The sequence below is a fragment of the Bicyclus anynana genome, chromosome 3, assembly GCF_947172395.1.
Source record: "Bicyclus anynana chromosome 3, ilBicAnyn1.1, whole genome shotgun sequence".
In the NCBI taxonomy this organism is placed as follows: Eukaryota; Metazoa; Arthropoda; class Insecta; order Lepidoptera; family Nymphalidae; genus Bicyclus; species Bicyclus anynana.
In genome coordinates this window covers 6,451,289-6,470,211 of record NC_069085.1, presented here as the reverse complement: position 1 = coordinate 6,470,211, position 18,923 = coordinate 6,451,289, and the positions used below count along the sequence as shown (strand labels likewise).

At 37.2% G+C, this 18,923-nt stretch overlaps 3 protein-coding genes across 3 annotated transcripts; 1 reads left to right on the top strand and 2 right to left on the bottom strand.

Moving 5' to 3' along the window:
- Positions 1-4,834: 4,834 nt before the first annotated feature.
- Positions 4,835-11,018, bottom strand: LOC112048687 (hemocyte protein-glutamine gamma-glutamyltransferase-like). The gene is made up of 9 exons (XM_024086332.2): positions 10,341-11,018; positions 9,313-10,148; positions 9,047-9,239; positions 8,781-8,969; positions 8,408-8,627; positions 7,968-8,232; positions 7,246-7,530; positions 6,880-7,005; positions 4,835-6,271 (listed from the first exon to the last, which is right to left on the bottom strand). The coding sequence occupies exons 1-9, from the start codon at positions 10,936-10,938 to the stop codon at positions 6,119-6,121; spliced, it is 2,865 nt and encodes a 954-aa protein (XP_023942100.2). The 5' UTR covers positions 10,939-11,018; the 3' UTR covers positions 4,835-6,118.
- Positions 11,019-12,664: 1,646 nt separating this feature from the next.
- Positions 12,665-17,395, top strand: LOC112048692 (transmembrane protein 231). The gene is made up of 5 exons (XM_052891135.1): positions 12,665-12,952; positions 14,011-14,177; positions 14,511-14,639; positions 15,177-15,405; positions 15,611-17,395. Exons 1-5 carry the CDS (start codon positions 12,814-12,816, stop codon positions 15,868-15,870), a joined length of 924 nt encoding a protein of 307 aa, XP_052747095.1. The 5' UTR covers positions 12,665-12,813; the 3' UTR covers positions 15,871-17,395.
- On the bottom strand, positions 16,748-18,820 carry LOC112048691 (mitochondrial import inner membrane translocase subunit Tim21). Its single transcript, XM_024086335.2, has 3 exons — positions 18,372-18,820; positions 17,416-17,598; positions 16,748-17,006 (listed from the first exon to the last, which is right to left on the bottom strand). Exons 1-3 carry the CDS (start codon positions 18,696-18,698, stop codon positions 16,851-16,853), a joined length of 666 nt encoding a protein of 221 aa, XP_023942103.1. The 5' UTR covers positions 18,699-18,820; the 3' UTR covers positions 16,748-16,850.
- Positions 18,821-18,923: the final 103 nt, after the last annotated feature.

Sequence of the window (18,923 nt, the reverse complement as noted above, 5' to 3'; positions counted from 1 at the left end):
CAATTTTTTCAAAGAAATATTAAGATAATAATTGAGGGAGCAAACAGAGCAGATGGCCCACCTGATGGTAGAAGTAGAAAATCACCTATAAACAGAACAACACTTGAAAGCCTTATGTCCATCAACCTGAACCTCTTAAGCCTCATGTGCCTGTAATTACACATAACATAAGCTACATGTGCCTGTAATTACACGTAAATTATGCCTCATGTGCCTGTAATTACACATTACATAAGCCTCATGTGCCTGTAATTACACATAACTTATGCCTCATGTGCCTGTAATTACACATTACATAAGCCTGATGTGCCTGTAATTACCCATAACAAATAAAAACGGAAATAACGGTAGGAATTCCCTATACGTCGCTCTAGTAGCTCTACTACTGCTATAAATTTTTCAAGCAGAATCTCCTAACAATTCTGTAAATACACGAGGTAGAAGCATTTCCCAACATTAAGTCTAAGAAAACAAAGCTATTTGTTATCTATCATAATTAAATCCAAATTAATTCCAATAACCCAAGATCAAGAGTATGCACCTGGTTGTAACAGATAATATATTAGATAACACGTAACAATGTTTGACAACGTGATGCTGTGTACACACGTTTATGTTAATTTACTACTATGACATCACCCAAACAGCGAGCGACACCTATGATGTCAATGGCAGCGTACTCCGAAGGTCCGCTTCGTGTTTACCTTTCAATTAAACATGAATGAAAAATCGTTCACCAATCGAGTCAAAGGAATTTCATTGAAATTCCTTAGACTCGATTGGTGAACGATTTTTCCTGTAAATGGGCTCGATGTAATCCTCGTTCCATTTTCACCATTTACGTATAATTATTTTCCTTGAAATGTACAATTTAACGCGAATTGTGTGACACGTAGTTGCGGTTAAAACAAAATACCCAATGTTCCTTTAATTCACATAGCATAAAATTACCTATAGTCGACATAGCAGAACCCCGCGGTTTCACCCGCGTACAGTACCCGTATCCTTAGAAATACGGCTATAAAAGTATACCCTATGTTTGTCAATGTAACACTCTAATAGTGAAATATATTAGTCCACTAGTCATAAAGCCTATTCAATGAAAACAAACAAACAATCAAATCTTTTATAGTAGTGGTGTACTAGATATTGTGATGTGTGGCATATTTTCGAAATAAACGCATTCATCTTTCTTTTCTTTTTTCCAGGTAGGTATAAATTTTCACTGACTCCTCAGAACTTTTTCATTTTTATTTATTTATTTTCATTTTTCATTATTGATGCAATTTTTCGTAGGTAGTAATAGGTAGGTACATATGTTGGGTTCCGAACGTTCTATTACAAAAAAATAACTCCTATCCGTCCGTGTCCACCGTATGTGTCCAGTGTCCATGGATCTGTTTGTCACAGGATTTTATATAGGTAGGTCAATCCGAACTGCATGTGTTATTGCAGTATTTCATAATTTAGAAGATTTATAATTTTTCAAGTTTTTCGTTTACCTATAACTAACTACCTACAACAAAAGGTAGGGATGTGGTAAGTACATGGTAAACGTGGTAAAAGCATGAAATCTAAACCATTGTGTGCTATAAACATCTTATTATTAGTAACATCAAAATGTTTGCATAAATGTGGCTAACCTTAGTTGAAGCACGTTTCTCGAGTTATTTTAGACTTAGGTACCTTTAAAACAACACGATCTAGAAAATTCGGTATTTAGGACTAAACAAGCGTTTAAATTACTGGTTTGTTAACAGATGGTAATCTACGACTTCGTACACGGGAAAATAAAAAAAAACAGCGCTTTCAGGCACGTAAACCTGAAAATGCAAAGCGAAATCGCGCGAACCAGGTTCATGAATAAAGTCCCCGGAAGTGTTTAAATTAGTAGAACCTACTACGATAATATGGTTTGACAGCCTCCGTTGCGCAGTAATATCTATGCGCGGTGGATTTACAAGACGGAGGTCCGGGTTCGATCCCCAGCTGGGCCGATTCAGGTTTTCTTAGTTGGTCCAGGTCTGGCTGGTGGGAGGCTTTGGCCGTGGCTAGGTACCGACAAAGACGTACTGCCAAGCGATTTAGTGTTCCGGTACTACGACGTGTAGAAATCGAAAGGGGTGTAGATTTTCCACCTCCTCCTAACAAGTTAGCCCGCTTCCATCTTAGACTGCATCATCACTTACCATCAGGTGAGACTTAGGTTTCAGTGTAGTCAAGGGCTAACTTGTAAAGAATAAAAAAAAAAAAACTTCGTCCACGTGGAAATCAATGTAAACTTTCAAGCCCTATTTCACACAAAAAATCAAAAAAAAAAATATTTTTAGCTTCAGCATCGATAAAATAATGCCTCCCGACAAAAAATTTCAAAATAATATGTTCAATGTACATAATGTACAAAATGTAACTGTTACAGTTTTATTATAAGTTCTAGATGGCGCTAGTAGTACCTTATACCACGATAACGTTTGGTGTTACAAATAGTATAAGTAAAATCTCAAACTGTGAATTAATATATAGAATTTGACCAGTTTTATTATAACTATAAGTATATATATAGATTGCGCCCAGTAAAGCCGTGATAGCCCAGTGGATATGACCTCTGCCTCCGATTCCGGAGGGTGTGGGTTCGAATCAGGTCCGGGGCATGCACCTCCAACTTTTCAGTTATGTGCATTTTTAAGAAATTAAATATCACATGTCTCAAACGGTAAAGGATAAACATCGTGAGGAAACCTGCATACCAGATTACCAGACCAGAACATTTTCTTAATTCTCTGCGTGTGTGAAGTCTGCCAATCTGCATTGGCTTAACCCCTCTCATTCTGAGAGGTGACTTGAGCTCAACAGTGAGCCGAATATGGGTTGACAGTGAGATTGCGTCAGAAAGATCGACGAATAACCTAATTTCATAACAGGACGAAATATTCGTTGTAAAGGGACTTTTTCAAAGTGCGCAACTGATGTGATATCGGCCGGTCAACGGCGCGGCGTTACGTTCAAAAAGTCCCGATGAGTAATTCAATGGTGATGAATAATATTTTTAATCATACGACATATTTAAAATAATATACAGTGCAGGTTATAGTTATGTAGAGTCACGTAGGACAGTGCATACACCAATGATTCTAATACTATTAGACACTTTACGTGCCTACAAAAATCTTTTTACCGACTTCAAAGATGAATTAGGTACTCTAAAAAGCGAAAAATTACATCGCACCTAGTCTATGACAATATTTAGGTATACTTATGCCAAATAACTTTTGTTGTTTACTATGCGACTGAATGAAATGAAGCCAATTGGGTGCCTTTGTTCGCCTCAGTTTCGATGCGCTAGTGCCATATCTAATAGAATTAAATCATTGGCTTACATTGATAAACGCGACTTGCCTATGAATTTATTATTAAACCTAGCTAGCTAATAATAGTTTACTGACTCGTTGATCCTGTGGTTAGTATACGAATATGTGGCTTTAGATCTCGAGGTCTTGGGTTTGATATTTGACTAGCTATAGTCGGATGCAAACTTTATGACCGCTCGGAAATAAGCTGTAGATGTCGCTCCGAGTAGTTACATTAAGTGACTACTCAAAAAGAATTCAAGAATTCAAGACCCGTGAGGCAAAGGCGGTTGGGTGGGAGGCGCGCTCAGAGTGATGCTCTCCGCTACGTTATCGCTGATACCTAAAATCTTGTTTGCGTTGTACTAGTTTACAGACTGCCTCGTTGGTTCATTGGCTAGTCTATGTGGCTCCGAAACAGGCTCATGTGACCTACGGAAAGCTGGGTTCCTTAGCACGTTCTTCCTATCATTTTACGGCACTTTACGATCCTTAGTCGCCAGACGTTTTGCTTTGAGATACCTTTGCCAAACACCGTTAAAAAGCTATGCACCAAAAGCCTGCAGATTTATCTTACGCGCACTTTGGCTACTCCTAAAATAGGCGAAACACTAGAACAACAAAGCAGTTAAGTTAATTAAATCAGAAAGATAGATATGTACTATGTAGATACCTACTTCTTAACTGAAACGATTGTAAGTCTGCTAGTAATTGCCGTGCTGTCACAGTAGATATAATAAGGTGCTGTTATTAGTTAAATATGTCATACAAATTGTATTTTGTATTTGTATGTTGGACATTATTAATAGGTAGGTGCAATGTTAAACAAAATAAATACCTTTGTTGTTAAGTGGATGTTAATTAACTTAATATACCTACGTAGATTGCAGGCATCTATTAAGAGGTACAACGTAGGTATGTAATAACGGAAATAATGCAGAAGTATTTTTAGACTAAGTAGCTGTGTAGGTACTTTTGATTGTAAGTAAATAAACGCAACGGTTAGCAGCGAAAAGGATTGTGTCGTCATTTTGTGGTAGAGGAAACATCTCAAGCGGCTATCAGGATTCAGGACTTGTGACCTTGGGTGTAGGTCCTTAAAGGATCCTTTTAGAATGCATTGTCACTTAACATAGGAGTCCGTGATAGCCCAGTGGATATGGCCTCTGTCTCAGTTTCCGGAAGATGTGGGTTCGAATTCGGTCCGGGGCATGCATCTCCAACTTTCCAGTTGTGTGCATTTTAAGAAATTAAATATCGCGTGTCTCAAACGGTGAAGGTAAACATTGTGAGGAAATCTGCATACCAGAGAATTTCACACAAACTCACATAAGAGACGATCAGCGTGACGGTGTGCACGCTACTCAACAAATAAATACAAATAAACAAACACCCTCTTAGTCTTATTTATACTGTCGCTGTATTATAATTATCAACTAGGAACTCTTAACACTAGGTATGATAAAAATAAAAAAGATTATCTTTTTTCAGTGACTGCTTTATTATTTTTGAGATCCCAAAAACACACAAACACAGTGCAAACATATTTCTATTCATACATTTATTTCATGATAATAATAATAAAAAATATAAAAGACGTTAAAAATGTATAAAGATATTAAATTAATAACAACGAGTATATCTTAAAATAGAACTTAATCTAAAAATTATGATACGATTAAAAATGGCACACGAAGCATCGGTTTACCTTTAGATAATTAAATATAAAAAAATCCACTCCGTGCATCGTGTTGTTTTTCCTTTTTTTTGTTTTTTTTTTTTTTATAAGTAGTGCTGGTGCAGAAAATTCATCTTAAACCTGTTATCGAAGCCATGTCGTAAGAAATCCTTAGATACAATCGAGTCAATTTGTTCTTCACAAATACACCTTTGGAAGGAAGTTTACACGTATAATACATGTACGAGTAGGGTTGCCCATTTATTTGGCGAAACATGTAAATATTATTTTCAAAATTAACTATTTATTGAAAAAATTATACTGTTTCGGACTACATATTTTATAAAAAATAGTCGGTATGCATATAATGTGCATACCCGAAAACTACATACAATTTACAATCATAGAAATCTTAACATGTAAATTGCCAAAGACATATCAAGCGATTTAGCGTTCCGGTACGATGTCGTGTAGAAAACGACAGGCGTGTGGATTTCCATCCTCCACCTAACAAGTTAGCCCGCTTCCATCTTAGATTGCATCAACACTTACCACCAGGTGATATTGTAGTCAAGGGCTAAAAAATAAAAAATGGCGTGTGCGCTAGATTTAATCACCATGTGATTAATAGATTTAATCACCATGTGACGTATACCAAATTAAAAAAAATAACCATGTAGCCAACTGTTTTTTTTAATGAGGTACTGTGTGTGTGTGTGTGTTTAGTTGTAGTAGTTAAGTAAATAATTATGTCTTACATTCGCTATGGAAATTCTAAAGTGTGTCGTATAAAAAGAGGTATCATGTGTTTCACACTTGACACTCTAAGTTAGTGTATTTATATAATATCCGGAAATAACACCTGATAATTGGATGGATACACGGCATTTCTGTTTCCTTGTTATTCTATGAAATGATATTACAGTGTACGTACGATTGGCAACCCTAGTTACATGGATGTCAGTATAACCACTTCCTCTTGCACAAACAATTGTTCAGGCGCTATGTAGATGTAGGGGCATGAACGGTCATGGGTGAGCGCCTTATGTAGCGACCCCGCGGCGTGCAAGCGCCGTCGGGGCGCGGGTGCTAGCTAGCCGCACACGTTCACCGTGGCGCAGCCGAACACTTCGTCGATCTGCCGTGACGAAAAAGTCACGACAATGCTCAGCTCCCCCGTGCGGGAGGGCACGAACTTGTCCTGGTAGCTCACGAACTCACTGGGTTTCACGTCGCGGAACCTTATCTGTGAAAATGTCATTTCGGTTTATAAACCTGTGATGGCCAAAACAAAAGCTGAAAGTCCAAAACTAAGTACAAGTTGCCATAGTATTGTTGTACATAGGGCTGACAAACTTTCAATTCTCGCGTCTCAGACACGAGCTCTCTCTCTAGGTATTTGTTAACTTTTCTCTTTAGTTGACTTTGTCACCTTAGTTATTAATGCTTTGGCTCACAAAAGAAAGATCGGGTCAATATCATCATCATCAGCCCATTTCTAATGGACTACTGCCAATCGAGGGGAGGGGAAGAACACTGCACCAATCCGACTCTCTAACGATCACTAACGGAGGATAATAATGAATGTAACCCACGGCTTAACGTGTTTTCAGACGTAAAAGGTGTTGCATCTCGTACTTTCTCGTTGCAGATATAAAATATTGCATATCTTCATTCAGCCCCCGGACACAGAACCTGATTTGTAGCCATACAGGCTTAACACTAAGCCAACAACGAAATTCTCGCGGTCAATCCCACATCATCACTTAACTTCCACACAGGTGACATCGCAGTCAAAAATATCAATCTTCTCCAACATAGTCAGCGAAACGTTTTATTAAAGAGTACTGTTACCTGACGAGGTCTCTGCACGCCTGGACCTTCGAACGTAAAGTAGCAGTCAGTCAAATGAACATTCAATGGATTCTGGAAACTGAACGTTATTCCACATTCTTGTCCTATGCTCGGTTGGCTCCTTGTCTGTAAAAGTCAATAATTGATTTTATATGATTATCAGATCATAATAATTATAGGCAGCGCATACAGGCATTTTGGTAGAGTCAAGTGAAGAAAGGATTTAAATAACAATTCTTAAATATGTAAGAGATAAAAAAAGGAATTTAGTTCTTTAAGTCAATCGACTGCTCTATTAATTTAAAGAATTTCATCTTTGATGACCATTACGATGCTTGTATAAGCAATCTGTATGAAAAAAGCTACCTGCACTTGAAGCTTCGGTTTATTCAGAGATACATCGTCCTCCTCAGACCAAGCCTGCTTCGTTTGCTTCACAAATGCTAGAGCGTGAATTTTGATCATAGCATGGTCCACCAACTTGTCCATATATTCTTGAGGAGTTACATGAAGCTTGAGGGCCTCTCGCTGGCCTGCCCGCACAATAAACTCCCCTTGAGCCCTCCGGACCCTGGCTGCAATAGCACCCGTGTAATAACACGAAGACGCCGTCAACACACACCAAATGGTTCGGTCTTCGGGTGATTTATTCTGTCAAAAACATTGATAAACATAATTGTCTATTATTATTACGTTAAAGGTAAAATTACCTTTAACTTTAAAAAGGTATATTTATGCTTGGAGTATCTTTGCGTTATCGAATCGAATCAGAAATTACCAGACCCGCATTAGAAGCAAATTCACCGAGATAGCTCAGTAAGTCGCGTAGCTGAAGTGGCAATGGACGGGTCAGATTGAAGAGCCGATGGACGTTGGGGTCCTTAAATGCTGGAATGGCGACCCCGCACTAGAAAGCGCAGTGTTGGTTGATCCCTCACTAGGTGGCCGATGAATGCGGGCAGCTCTAGACTATGGTATATTGGAAGTGTACAAAAGAGACCTATGTCCATCACTGGACGTCCATCGGCTGACAATGGTGATGATGTCTAAGAAAAAATTATTGAATATATTAATCTAGTTACGTATACCTGAATATTCATCGTGCAATCGAAGGGTTCGCCGTAAGGTATATCCTCAACGTCCATTAGGTCGAAAACAACATCCTCTGAACTACGATCAGGTAACTCATAATATTGCTGCAAGCGATGATGACCGCGACAAGAAGCAATAACACCGAGCCGCTCAGGAGATGGACTCTCAACGGCTTTGTATTCATGAGTTATTTCTAGCAGATCACTATCAGCCTCGTCGTCATCACCACTTGGGTTCTTAGTAATAATCTTACGGCCAACCCTAAATAACAAGTTGTTAGTTAAAAAAACTGGTATTCTAAAAACATGGGGTATATAATATACTCATTTTAATTAAATGATTAATCTGCTACAAATTGGTAAAGCTATTTCAAAAACTCGGAGAAGCTGGGTCTAAGTATTCCAAAAATGGGTCGAATCAAAATACTCTTACTTACTCAACTTGATTCGACGCCATCCTAACGAAACCCCAATCAGAGGATTCCTCTTCTTGGAAATGGTATATCTCAGAATTTAGCTGAGAGTATACGAAGGGTGTGTCGTACTGAAATCCGATCTCACCGCGACGAACAGCCTCTACACTAGCTGGACCACATTTGTACACTGATTCAGCTTCCTCTTGAGGAGTAGCATCAATTATCTGCCAGCCACCATATCCTACAAAAACATACAGGTGAATCGTAATTTTACCCCATCATAAATTAAATAGCAAACTGTTTAAGTAGTGTGAAAAGTTATTTATGCTATATTCTCTAAAAATATAAAGATGTTGAAATGAAAAGAAGTAGAAAGAAATATAAGGACACTTACCCTGTGGCAAGTCTGGTCTTTGCATCCACACGTCGTTCCAAACATGGAAGTTCCAACAGGAGTCATAACAGTCTTCATCTGGTCCGTTGGGAACTTCATTTCCGTCCTTGTCAAAGAACTTATCAATAGTGAAGGTCCCATTTGTGTCATGTGCTGACACGTAATTTGTCACAGATCGGCAAGGAATACCTACGCAAAAATTTTTAATCATTTTACAAAGTCCTCTACTTGCACATTTGATTTTAAAATTAAGTGCTTTGACTTACCTAAAGCTCGACAAATGGTCACAACCAGACCTGAAAACACCCAACATTGCCCATATTCTACAGGCTGGCCACCGTTGGTTAAGTACCTTTCAAGAATTGCAACCGACCCGGTCCAAGCGTGTGGAGCGACACCATCTTTATATTCACCATCATATCGACCAATCATTAAGCCATCGCCACCTTTAGCACATATCTAAAATGAAAAATAATCTTTATTCTTTACAATTATTGAGATACAATTTACATCATAGTCTTCGCTCACTTACCATAGCCGAAATCGCTCTAGTAAGCTGAACAGGATTACCACGTTCTGAATGCTCAAGACCACTGCGTTCTAATAAATAAGCGCAAGCTGGAAGCACAACATCATCGAACTGTCCGAATATCCATTTGCGACCCTTAGGTTGGCGCCAAGTACCGCTCCACAGTTTTCCTTGTTCATTCATAACATATTCCTGTCTTGACGCTTCGTTGTCCACGTAAACTGAGTCTTCGCGGCACCATGGATTAAATATAATATAAATGTCTTCGTCACACTTGTAATCGTGGCGATTATCGCGCTGTCCCACTCTGTGCGTTTGAATCCAGCAATTCCATAACCCAACTGGAGCAGAGGCCGGCACATGGACTTGAAATGTAATCGTATTTCCATCTTGACGCTGCACACTCAAATCCCACTTTTCCATTTCGTGAGAAACGGACGCCAAATTTTGTGTTGATCCATGTTGTGATCCAAAACTGCGTCCACTTGAAGAATGCTGGGGTGGCCCACTGTGACGTTCAATCACTGGTCTCTCCACGGCCGCGTGTGGACTAAGAGGACTTTGTTGCTGCGGCACTGGTTCACTACTAAAGGAACCACGTCGACATCCATATGAGGCGGTTTCTCTGATACCGCTTATAGGGCTAATAGCACTAATCGTAGTAATAGTACTCGTAGCTATCGGAGTACTAGTAGCACTACTAGCATCTGGCACGCGTGACACAGCCATGCCCATTCCCATACCGATCACATCACGGGAATGTTGAAAAATACTTTGTTGCGTGCTCCAATTCACGGGCAATACAACCCGAGTTCCTTTCGTAACGCAAGGCTTTGGACCTGGAAAAATATTTACTGCTACTAATTTTCCTACATATTTTTTTGAAGGAATATTAGCCATATCTTATAGATTTGAACAATATTCCCGTTGCCCTCCAACTAGTCGGAAAAGGCTGTGTTAGGAGTGGGTACGGCTATAGACCAGCTATAGGTGGCTAGGTCAAAAGAGTAGATAAAAAAACAGAGACTTACCCAAACTGAATACGATTCGAATTACATCTTGTTGTTTGTCATAGAGTCGGTCAAAACGAATTGCAAAGAAAAAGTTCTGACCTCTTCGCAAAACCGGGTTTGGAAGAACTGTATCGTTGACCAGTTCATATTGATCAGTATGGTGTTCTTTACCATTGTCTCGTGGATAGAATTCTGTCAGCTCAACCTTGAGCGGGTTTTGAGAGTAATAGCTTTGGGGAATCAATTCTATCGTTTCCTGATGACGTCTTCGTTCATGTTGATCCGCCAGTTTGCAGATGAGATTATGAGCATACTGTGTATTAGGGCTGTTCCGTGATGAATGCTTCAGTGCACCAGCACTATGAGAACGTTCCGGTTTAGCAGTTGGTCCCGCTTTGGCAATAGGCCAACGACGACTCTGTCCTGGGCGTTGGCAAAAGCTCGAAATATTGTAATTCGCTGACAGCCCTGGAACATAGTTCGAAGCCATCCCTCCAATTGATATTTGCGGTTCCCTCATGCAGCTGAGGGTACTAATTGCGGTAGTCAATCCGGTAATTCCACCGAGCCCCATGCCCGTTATGCTGGACGTCATGCTTGATGACATTTTGTCCATGCTCGCTTTCGGTCTTTAGTTCCAGTATTCCAACAAAATTGTACTGCGCCCCGGCCCAACACCTGAGCGAATGCCGTTCCTAATTTAGTTAAGGACCTTTATATACTACAGGGATTCTAAGGGATCACCGTTCTGGTGTCAGTTGTCAGGCGCCTGTTTTGTTCGCAGCTATTGTGTGCGTTCACTGAGTTGTAACTTGTAGGAACCAGGAAAGCATATCATAGGTACGTCTAGCACAGGGATATACATACTATCTAGGCATATTAGGAACCTCTTATTTCCCGACTTTTTTATTTTAAAAAATACAAATAATGCATTGTTCACAAATAAACACGCTAAAAGGATTATGTGAAAATGTACTAACAGATTTTTTTAATACGTGTCTATAGTTATTTAACTTTTCTTGTACAAATAGGTAAGGACTAGTACCAAAAATAGATCGTGGAAATTAAAAGAATCGCATAAGTCTTAGATAATTTATTATAAGAAATCCAAGGCAGTATCTACAAAGATGAACTCTGTCTTTAGCATTTAATCAAGCTCTCAAAAAAAATGTTTGCCTTTCAAAACATTATATTGTTTCAACTACTTACTAGGTAGGTTATTATATTCTTTTGTAAAGTTAAAGTCTGGGAACCTGTCTAAACTAGAAAAAATATTATACGTGCTCAAAATATGCAACTTTCGGAAATTACGTACTTAGGTAACCTTTATTATGTAGGTATCATTACGATCGATGTATCTTAAGATAGAAACTAGTGGGCTTGAAGGCGTCAGAATCTCTGCCCCACAATGATAATTTTAAACTATTGATCGGTTACGTCCGTACAAAATCACCGCAAAAAGTGATCCGAATTAGGCTACAACACTGAGCGCACACATGCACAAATTTGTCTTTAATTTCATTATATATTTATGTATACTTATATGTATAGTTTTAAACTTCCTGAACACACAACTCTTGTTGTTGATCAACGTTTGTTGTTGACCACAACTAACATTGAGTTGTGTATTTTTCTCTTTTGAGCGCCTCATTTTTCATGCGCTAATAACTCATCTATGCTGCCCCAGTTGGGAGCGAGAAGAGAAGGTAAATATTTCCACGCTTTAAATGAGCAATCTGTGAGACTCGGCGTAAGGACGACTTGGGAACAAATACAAGTTGATAAACTCTGCTTCTTTTGAAATCGGTAAAAAACGTAGTAACCACATGGTAACCGACACCGGAACGGTTCTGATAGGTAGTCTAAATACAATTATAAAGAGTGCCTTTTGTGACTGAGGTTTCGCTGAGCAACGAAGCGAGTCTAGAAAACTTCGGTAGGTTGACTTTTGTGGTTTAAAGTTTTATTGTGTAGATACCTAACTATTGTGTGTTGCATGGTGTAAGTTTTCAATTTGAATGCTTATCTTGTTTTAAATCAGTTTTAATGCGATTAGTGGAGAAATAGCAAATAAATGTCGCATTGTGAAATTGGTTCTCCAGACATCGCGGCACTCGGGATTTACCCAGGTCCTCGCTTTCAATAAAATAATAATTAGTAAATATTAGTAACTAAAAGTTAATTTTCTCTCTCATAGAAAAATAAAATTAATTTATTAGACATCTTTTTTGTCGCTAACAACACTTTTCGATTTTGCAACACTATGGTTGCTAAGTAACTGACAGCTTGTTTTGTTTGTACATCGATTTTTGTGTTTGTAATTTTCATTTTTCGTATTGTCAATGTCAAACTTGAGATTATGAAATGCATGTAGAAATTATTGGAAATAATATTAATTTTCTTAGTTTCTGAATAGATAGAGTGTTTAAACATTTATGTAGCCCAGAAGAGTTATGTGATACTACTATGTAATGCGATATTTTATGTTATAATGGCTCTGTACAAAACTTTTAGTTATAGCGTCGAAGTGCAGTATAAAAGTCGTTTACTATCAAAAGCGACGTTGTTTACAGTAACAACAACAATACTAACCGTTATTCTGCCATTTATTGTAGCTTACAGAGGAAGAGGTAAGAAGTATAGACACCTATGTACGTGTATCCATAACGAATTATAGCGAAATAAGGTGTAGGTAACTAAAGGGAAAATGTGTAAACTTATTACACACTAGCGGACGCCCGCCCTGAGACCTTTTTAGTCCAGCCCTTACAGTAGTATCGCTGTAAAAATGGTTCTCCAGTTTCCCCAACATTTCCCTTCACTGCTCTGCTACTGTTGATTGTAGAGTGATGAAAAGTATACTATAACCTGCCCAGGAGTGGAGAATAATTGTACCAAGTTTCGTTAAAATCCGTAGAGTAGGTTTTATTTCTATAACAAACATACAGACAGACAGACAAAAATTTTACTGAATGCATTTTTGGCATCAGTATCAATCAACTAATCACCCGCTGATGGTTATTTTGACAATATATTTCATGTACAGAATTGACCTCTTTACAGATTTATTATAAGTAATAGATAAATTAATACAAATACATTAACTAAATAAGGCCATTGACTTTGATTTATTGTTTTTTGTAAAGTAAATAAAGTATCAATGATGTTTTTTTTCATTTTTGATCAGATTTCTGGCTTAGTTTTCAAATACAGTAGTTCATTTGTTACTTTGTTCTACTGATAAGCTTGTTAAATTAGGTTAAAACCACTAAGTTTTGATAATTATTCTAGGAAATTTTGATAGGCACACAATTTCATCTGCCCTTTGTCCATCTTAATCTGGCCCCATCATTAAATCCTTTCTTAGCTGACACCTACTAACGCCAAGCAGTTTTGTGATGTTGTAGGGTTGTAAGTGGTCATCTCTCGATTTACTAAAACAATTTTGGAACTCCTTTTACCACTACAAAGACACATTATTTGTGAGTGTCACACATATTTTATCCCCATATTCTCAAGGAACTATGCCAGTGAAACTGTTGGGTTTTGCAAATAAAGTGTAAAAAAAGGTAGTATTTTTACAGGGGGAGGGTCATTTGTAGCCAGAATTGATGACAGGATAAACCAAATTATCATTACTAATATGAAATTCTTTAAGGTATACATTTTATTACTCTTAAAATTTCAGGATTTTGGTTGAAATCCTCATACTTCTATGAACAACCACTAGTGCACTCAACTTATGATTATTTACTAATAGCAGAGACAGATGACCCTAGTGTTAATATAATATGTGGTGATGCAGCAGCTCTTGAAGAGGAGGTTATAGATGAAGAAAATTGTGTTGAAATTCAGGTAAGTACCTACATAATATTGTATTTTATCACTTTCCTTCCTTCCTTTTATTTTTAAAATAGAGCTTGCAATAGTTAGAGTTAGGGTTCATTTACACCAGCAGCAACTGCTACAAATGCAGTCAGCTGCCATTGACTGCCACCGAGACGTCGACGACTGCAATCGATTGCAGTCGCCGGAAGCAGTTGCTGGTTGTGTAAATGAACACTTAGACTATCATTCAAGCCTCAATTGAACACCAAATTTAAAAAAAATTAAAAATGCTCTATAGTTTAGTAACTGCAGTCTTACTTGTATTACACGAAATTATACAACATTTTTTGTCAATTACAGATACAAGAAGATGATATTAATGAAGACGGAAAAAATGATATTCTTAAATTTAAGTATAACATAATTGTTCCAAAGAATAGATTTATAAGTTCTATAATTTTAATTTTAGGGATAGACTTCCAAATCAAGGTATGTAATATTATAATTACTTTCATTATCATGTCTGAATCCTAAGAACCTCCAATATGAAACTATAATGTGCATTTCTTAAGTTATTGCTGTTTTCTAAGGCACTATCATATTCCTAACATATTTGGTTTCTAACTGAAATAGATTAACAGCTTTATGCCAATGAATTTGATGAAATAGACCAGCCCACAAACCAAGTGGCACGTCGATTCTCTTTCTACGATCGCTAACGCTTAGAAAACTAAAAAGATGTATGGGAATGACATTTGCTATCGACAGGTCAAGTTATCAAGATCTGTCATTCTCATACATTTTTCTAGTTTTCTAAACGTTAGCGATCGTAGAAAGAGAATCAACATGCCACTTGGCTATGGGGGCAGACTAGTTTCAAACCCAAGTATGATTCTTAATTATTTTTATGCAACATGAATGAAACTGCATGTGGGATGCATCATTGTAGGAGTGCTTCATAATTTCACTATTATGAATAAATCCATTTTTGATTTTGCAAATTCTAAAATTATTTTAAACTTTCAGAATGTTTGCCCTTTGCAAATGCAAAGTCTAGCAGTTATAACCAAAGAATTCAGTGGTCTACCAAGTGGATACAAATACTATGGCAACTTAGAAATTTACCAAAACCAGCAATTACCATGTTTGCGTAATATATTGGATATTTCACATAACTCCTCGCTCTTTTATCATGAGGGTGACAATTCCAAAAATATAGTAGACTTTATATTAGAAGAATATTTGGGAAGAGATGGTAAGTATATTTTTTCAATACAGATATACTTTTTATCTCATGAAAATCCATAGAACCTGCAAGATCTGTGGAAAACTTAATTTTACACAGTCAAAGTCATGAACATCTGCTAGTTTAAAATATTTATACTGTGTTAATGATACTATAACTAATGTATTTAAACTGTGTTAATGATCTATATTCTAATAATTTAATATCTTTGCAGTTACAACAATAGCCAATCCAATGTTTTCCAGAACACAAAATGGTCAAACTGGTACCATGGAGCTAAGTATTACTCTAAGAATCTCAGAAATGGAATTTCGATATACTCCTAGTATTATACAAGAACTGAAATGGGCGTGGCCACAGTACCTGTCACTTCTTTTTATTTTCCACTGGCTGTTTGAAAGAATAAGAAAATTTGTCTTCAGAAATCGCCTTCTGATGGCTTGGGAGATAATTCCGTGGAGGAAAAGGGACTAGTCATTATTTTAAGAAACAGATTATGTTAAAACGATTGTGGTTCTCAGTTCAAACAAGCGCTTTTTTTTTCAATAGTAGATAGATATAGTCGACTTAGAGCAGTATTAATGTGGTACCTGATGATTCTTGTCTATAATTTTAATAAAAATTATTTATTAAGTCAAGATTTGAAGTTTGTTAACCTTAATGAATTGAGGACAAGTTAGTGGCGCATTATTCTTCGATATATGGGTGTAAAACGGACAACAACACCAATTGAAAATCATCGCACGCGCCGTAAGCCACAAAGTTCTATTACAATCTCTTCATGATTCACGAAAGTAAAGGAATTGGGAAACGAAGTAAACAATCTAATCTAATAAATATAAAGCTAGAATGCAGTTTAGAACTTTCTGGAATATGTAAAGATCAAGAAGGAGGAAAGAGAATGGGAGGTAAAAAAGACCCGCGACATTGGTGGTAGGCTTTATGGCAGAGACACCAGTGTTTAGAAGGTAGGATGGGTTTTTAGGCGGTCCGGCACTGCCCAACCCAGGTAATAATGGGCTATCACAGTGACCTATTTGTGTAGTAGTAGCAGCATAAGAAGGACCCTGTAGTGGGCCATTGAAATAGACTATTGTCTGGCAAGTTCGTTGATAACACTCCCATGATATGCGGGCGACAGGGGAAAAGACTGCGCAGTCTTTTCCCCTGTCGCCGCGGCGCGGGTGTAAAGTCGTGCGTGCGGGCAAGTGACGTGCGCCAGTCGTGGGTTTTTCATTTATCGCCCACACCCTCCGGCCCGCGCCGAACATCAGCAGTGTTACGAGCGACATGGCCAAGTTATAATAATGGAGCTGAACTATTCTTTATATGTCTCATGAAAAAATAATCAAATAAACAACAGTATTTATTTAACATAATTATCTATTACTTATCTAAATAATATACATTTATCTACAGGTTGACTTCATATGTAATACATATTCTAGGGCTATTTACTGTGTCAGAGTTAATGTAGGCAACTGTTGGCTGCCAAACTCTGGTTTTCCAGTATCTAGAAATCCACGGTTGTCTTCAATGATGAAAGTTTTACCACTGTAGTCATCCAGTTGTACTAATAAATATCTGCAGTCATAATTTCCATATTCATTCTGTAAGAAAGATAAATTAAATGTTTACTACATAATATAGTATACAATTTTTTATAGTTGTCTGTTGATAGGTTTCCTACAAATTTTATTTTGACTACTAGGGATGTTTGAAGATATATATTGATATCTTCCAAGTATGATTGATAAAGGGATTGGATGATCAGAAAATAGACCATTTGATCAGATATTTTTGAGTTGTATAATAATTTGAATTGTTTGTTATTCAAGTAACACAAAGTTATTATCTAGATTTTTGTGTATTTAAGTCTAAATTGGTATAATAAATACTCAAGAGCTGATAAATAGTTTAAAGACATTATTTATATGACAAATTCTGTGTGTATAAGTGTATTAATATAATTTAATAAAAGTAAAAGTTCAAAATGAAATTTTTTTCATAAATATTAACCTGCTTCATATCTAGTTCAGCGACACCTTTATTTCTAATTCCCTTGATATAGAACCTCATTCTCATATGTTTAACTCCATCTTTCTCATACACTGCATGACTGACTCTGGTTCTTCTCCGCCTGGAAGTTTCCTCTCCATAACCCAAAATTGGAGTACCCAAAGCTTCCTCTACTCTTGGGTCCTGTAAAATAGAAAGTTGATTTTTGTCAAAAAATACTACTAACTTTGCAGGCACATCTTTAGAAAATGCAGATGGCCCACTTGATCACTTGTAACGGTAAAGCACTTTGTAGGAAATATAAGACTATGCACTCCACTGCACACCTCTACTTTAGGCACAGGTGTGAGCCTTGTGTGCCTGTAATTACATAACTATACTTGTTACACCAGTGGACCTAACCTGTGAGGTGGTTTTAGGTCCACTGGTGTAAAGAGTATAGTTAGCCATTTGTTCTTTCAGTAACACGTCTGATGTTTGTGCGGTTTCTCTTGTTTTTGCTCTTTCAGTCGCACTTTTATGAGCTGTGGTCTTGTGAAAGGTCTGACAGGTTCCAATTTCTGACACAAGACACAACTGAGCGCTGATAATGGCTGAAAGGTGGTTATAAATAAATAATCCATATCATACAGACAATTAACTCTTGGCAAGCATCTTAGGCCACAACAGGTAACAAATGAATTGGTTTGGCCAATGGGTCTGATTGGCGGTAGATATAAGGCATACATTTTTATTAGATGTTAATTAAAATAATTATGCACTACCATCCTAGAGCAGTCGCAAGACAACTGTACAATGTACTACAAACAATACTGCTGCTTCGCCCGCGTAAATAATTAATAGTACCTTTAATAAGATATGTATTGGGTACAGGTTAGTATGATTTTGATGATGTTTTATCTAGAAATAGTGGTAGGTGCATACTATGTTCATATAAAAAGCATTTATTTACTCACGTTTTTACATTTTTCTAGTGCTACAGAGTATATACTGTTGGGACTATTGCTGGAAAACAATTCCCGAAATACGTAGTAAAATATGATGCCGGTTACTCCTAAACCAGCTAATATTATACCAGTATATGAGACGGTTTTGCTAGTCTCTTTGATTTTTTCACCAAGCGGTCGGACGTCTGTTGATACATCAGCTCTTTCTCGACTTTGTGTTAACCCCTTTTCTTTTTCAGTGGAATAGCAACGAGGATAATTAAATTTGTTAATTCCAATCACAGGAAGCAAATCGATAGATCTATTTGCACGGAGTAATTTTGAAATCAAAGTCATTGTTAAAAAGTTAAGCCTAAAAATAAGTACGTAATCTAAGCAAACTGGAAAATTACCCGGTTATTTTTCAGATTTCAGTCTATTTTTTTTGTAGTAAACGCCAAAGCCAAATTCAAATGCCAAAATAAAAATATGTCAGTGTCAAATAGGAATGCGAAAAGATCGAAGAATTCATCGCTTCGGTGAATCGGTAATCGGAATAAAGCCAAAGATGATTTACATAAC

What these genes read in the sequence shown, in the direction of transcription:
- LOC112048692 (XM_052891135.1), top strand. Translation starts at nt 12,814, where the DNA reads ATGGCTCTGTACAAAACTTTTAGTTATAGCGTCGAAGTGCAGTATAAA. An exon ending in TGTAGCTTACAGAGGAAGAG is followed by an intron (nt 12,953 to 14,010) that starts GTAAGAAGTATA and finishes TTAAAATTTCAG; the next exon opens with GATTTTGGTTGAAATCCTCA. An exon ending in GGATAGACTTCCAAATCAAG is followed by an intron (nt 14,640 to 15,176) that starts GTATGTAATATT and finishes TTAAACTTTCAG; the next exon opens with AATGTTTGCCCTTTGCAAAT.
- LOC112048691 (XM_024086335.2), bottom strand. Translation starts at nt 18,698, where the DNA reads ATGACTTTGATTTCAAAATTACTCCGTGCAAATAGATCTATCGATTTG. An exon ending in CACTAGAAAAATGTAAAAAC is followed by an intron (nt 17,599 to 18,371) that starts GTGAGTAAATAA and finishes TCTATTTTACAG; the next exon opens with GACCCAAGAGTAGAGGAAGC. An exon ending in CTGAACTAGATATGAAGCAG is followed by an intron (nt 17,007 to 17,415) that starts GTTAATATTTAT and finishes TCTTTCTTACAG; the next exon opens with AATGAATATGGAAATTATGA.
- LOC112048687 (XM_024086332.2), bottom strand. Translation starts at nt 10,938, where the DNA reads ATGGACAAAATGTCATCAAGCATGACGTCCAGCATAACGGGCATGGGG. An exon ending in AAGACCAGACTTGCCACAGG is followed by an intron (nt 8,628 to 8,780) that starts GTAAGTGTCCTT and finishes ATGTTTTTGTAG; the next exon opens with GATATGGTGGCTGGCAGATA. An exon ending in ATGGCGTCGAATCAAGTTGA is followed by an intron (nt 8,233 to 8,407) that starts GTAAGTAAGAGT and finishes CTTGTTATTTAG; the next exon opens with GGTTGGCCGTAAGATTATTA.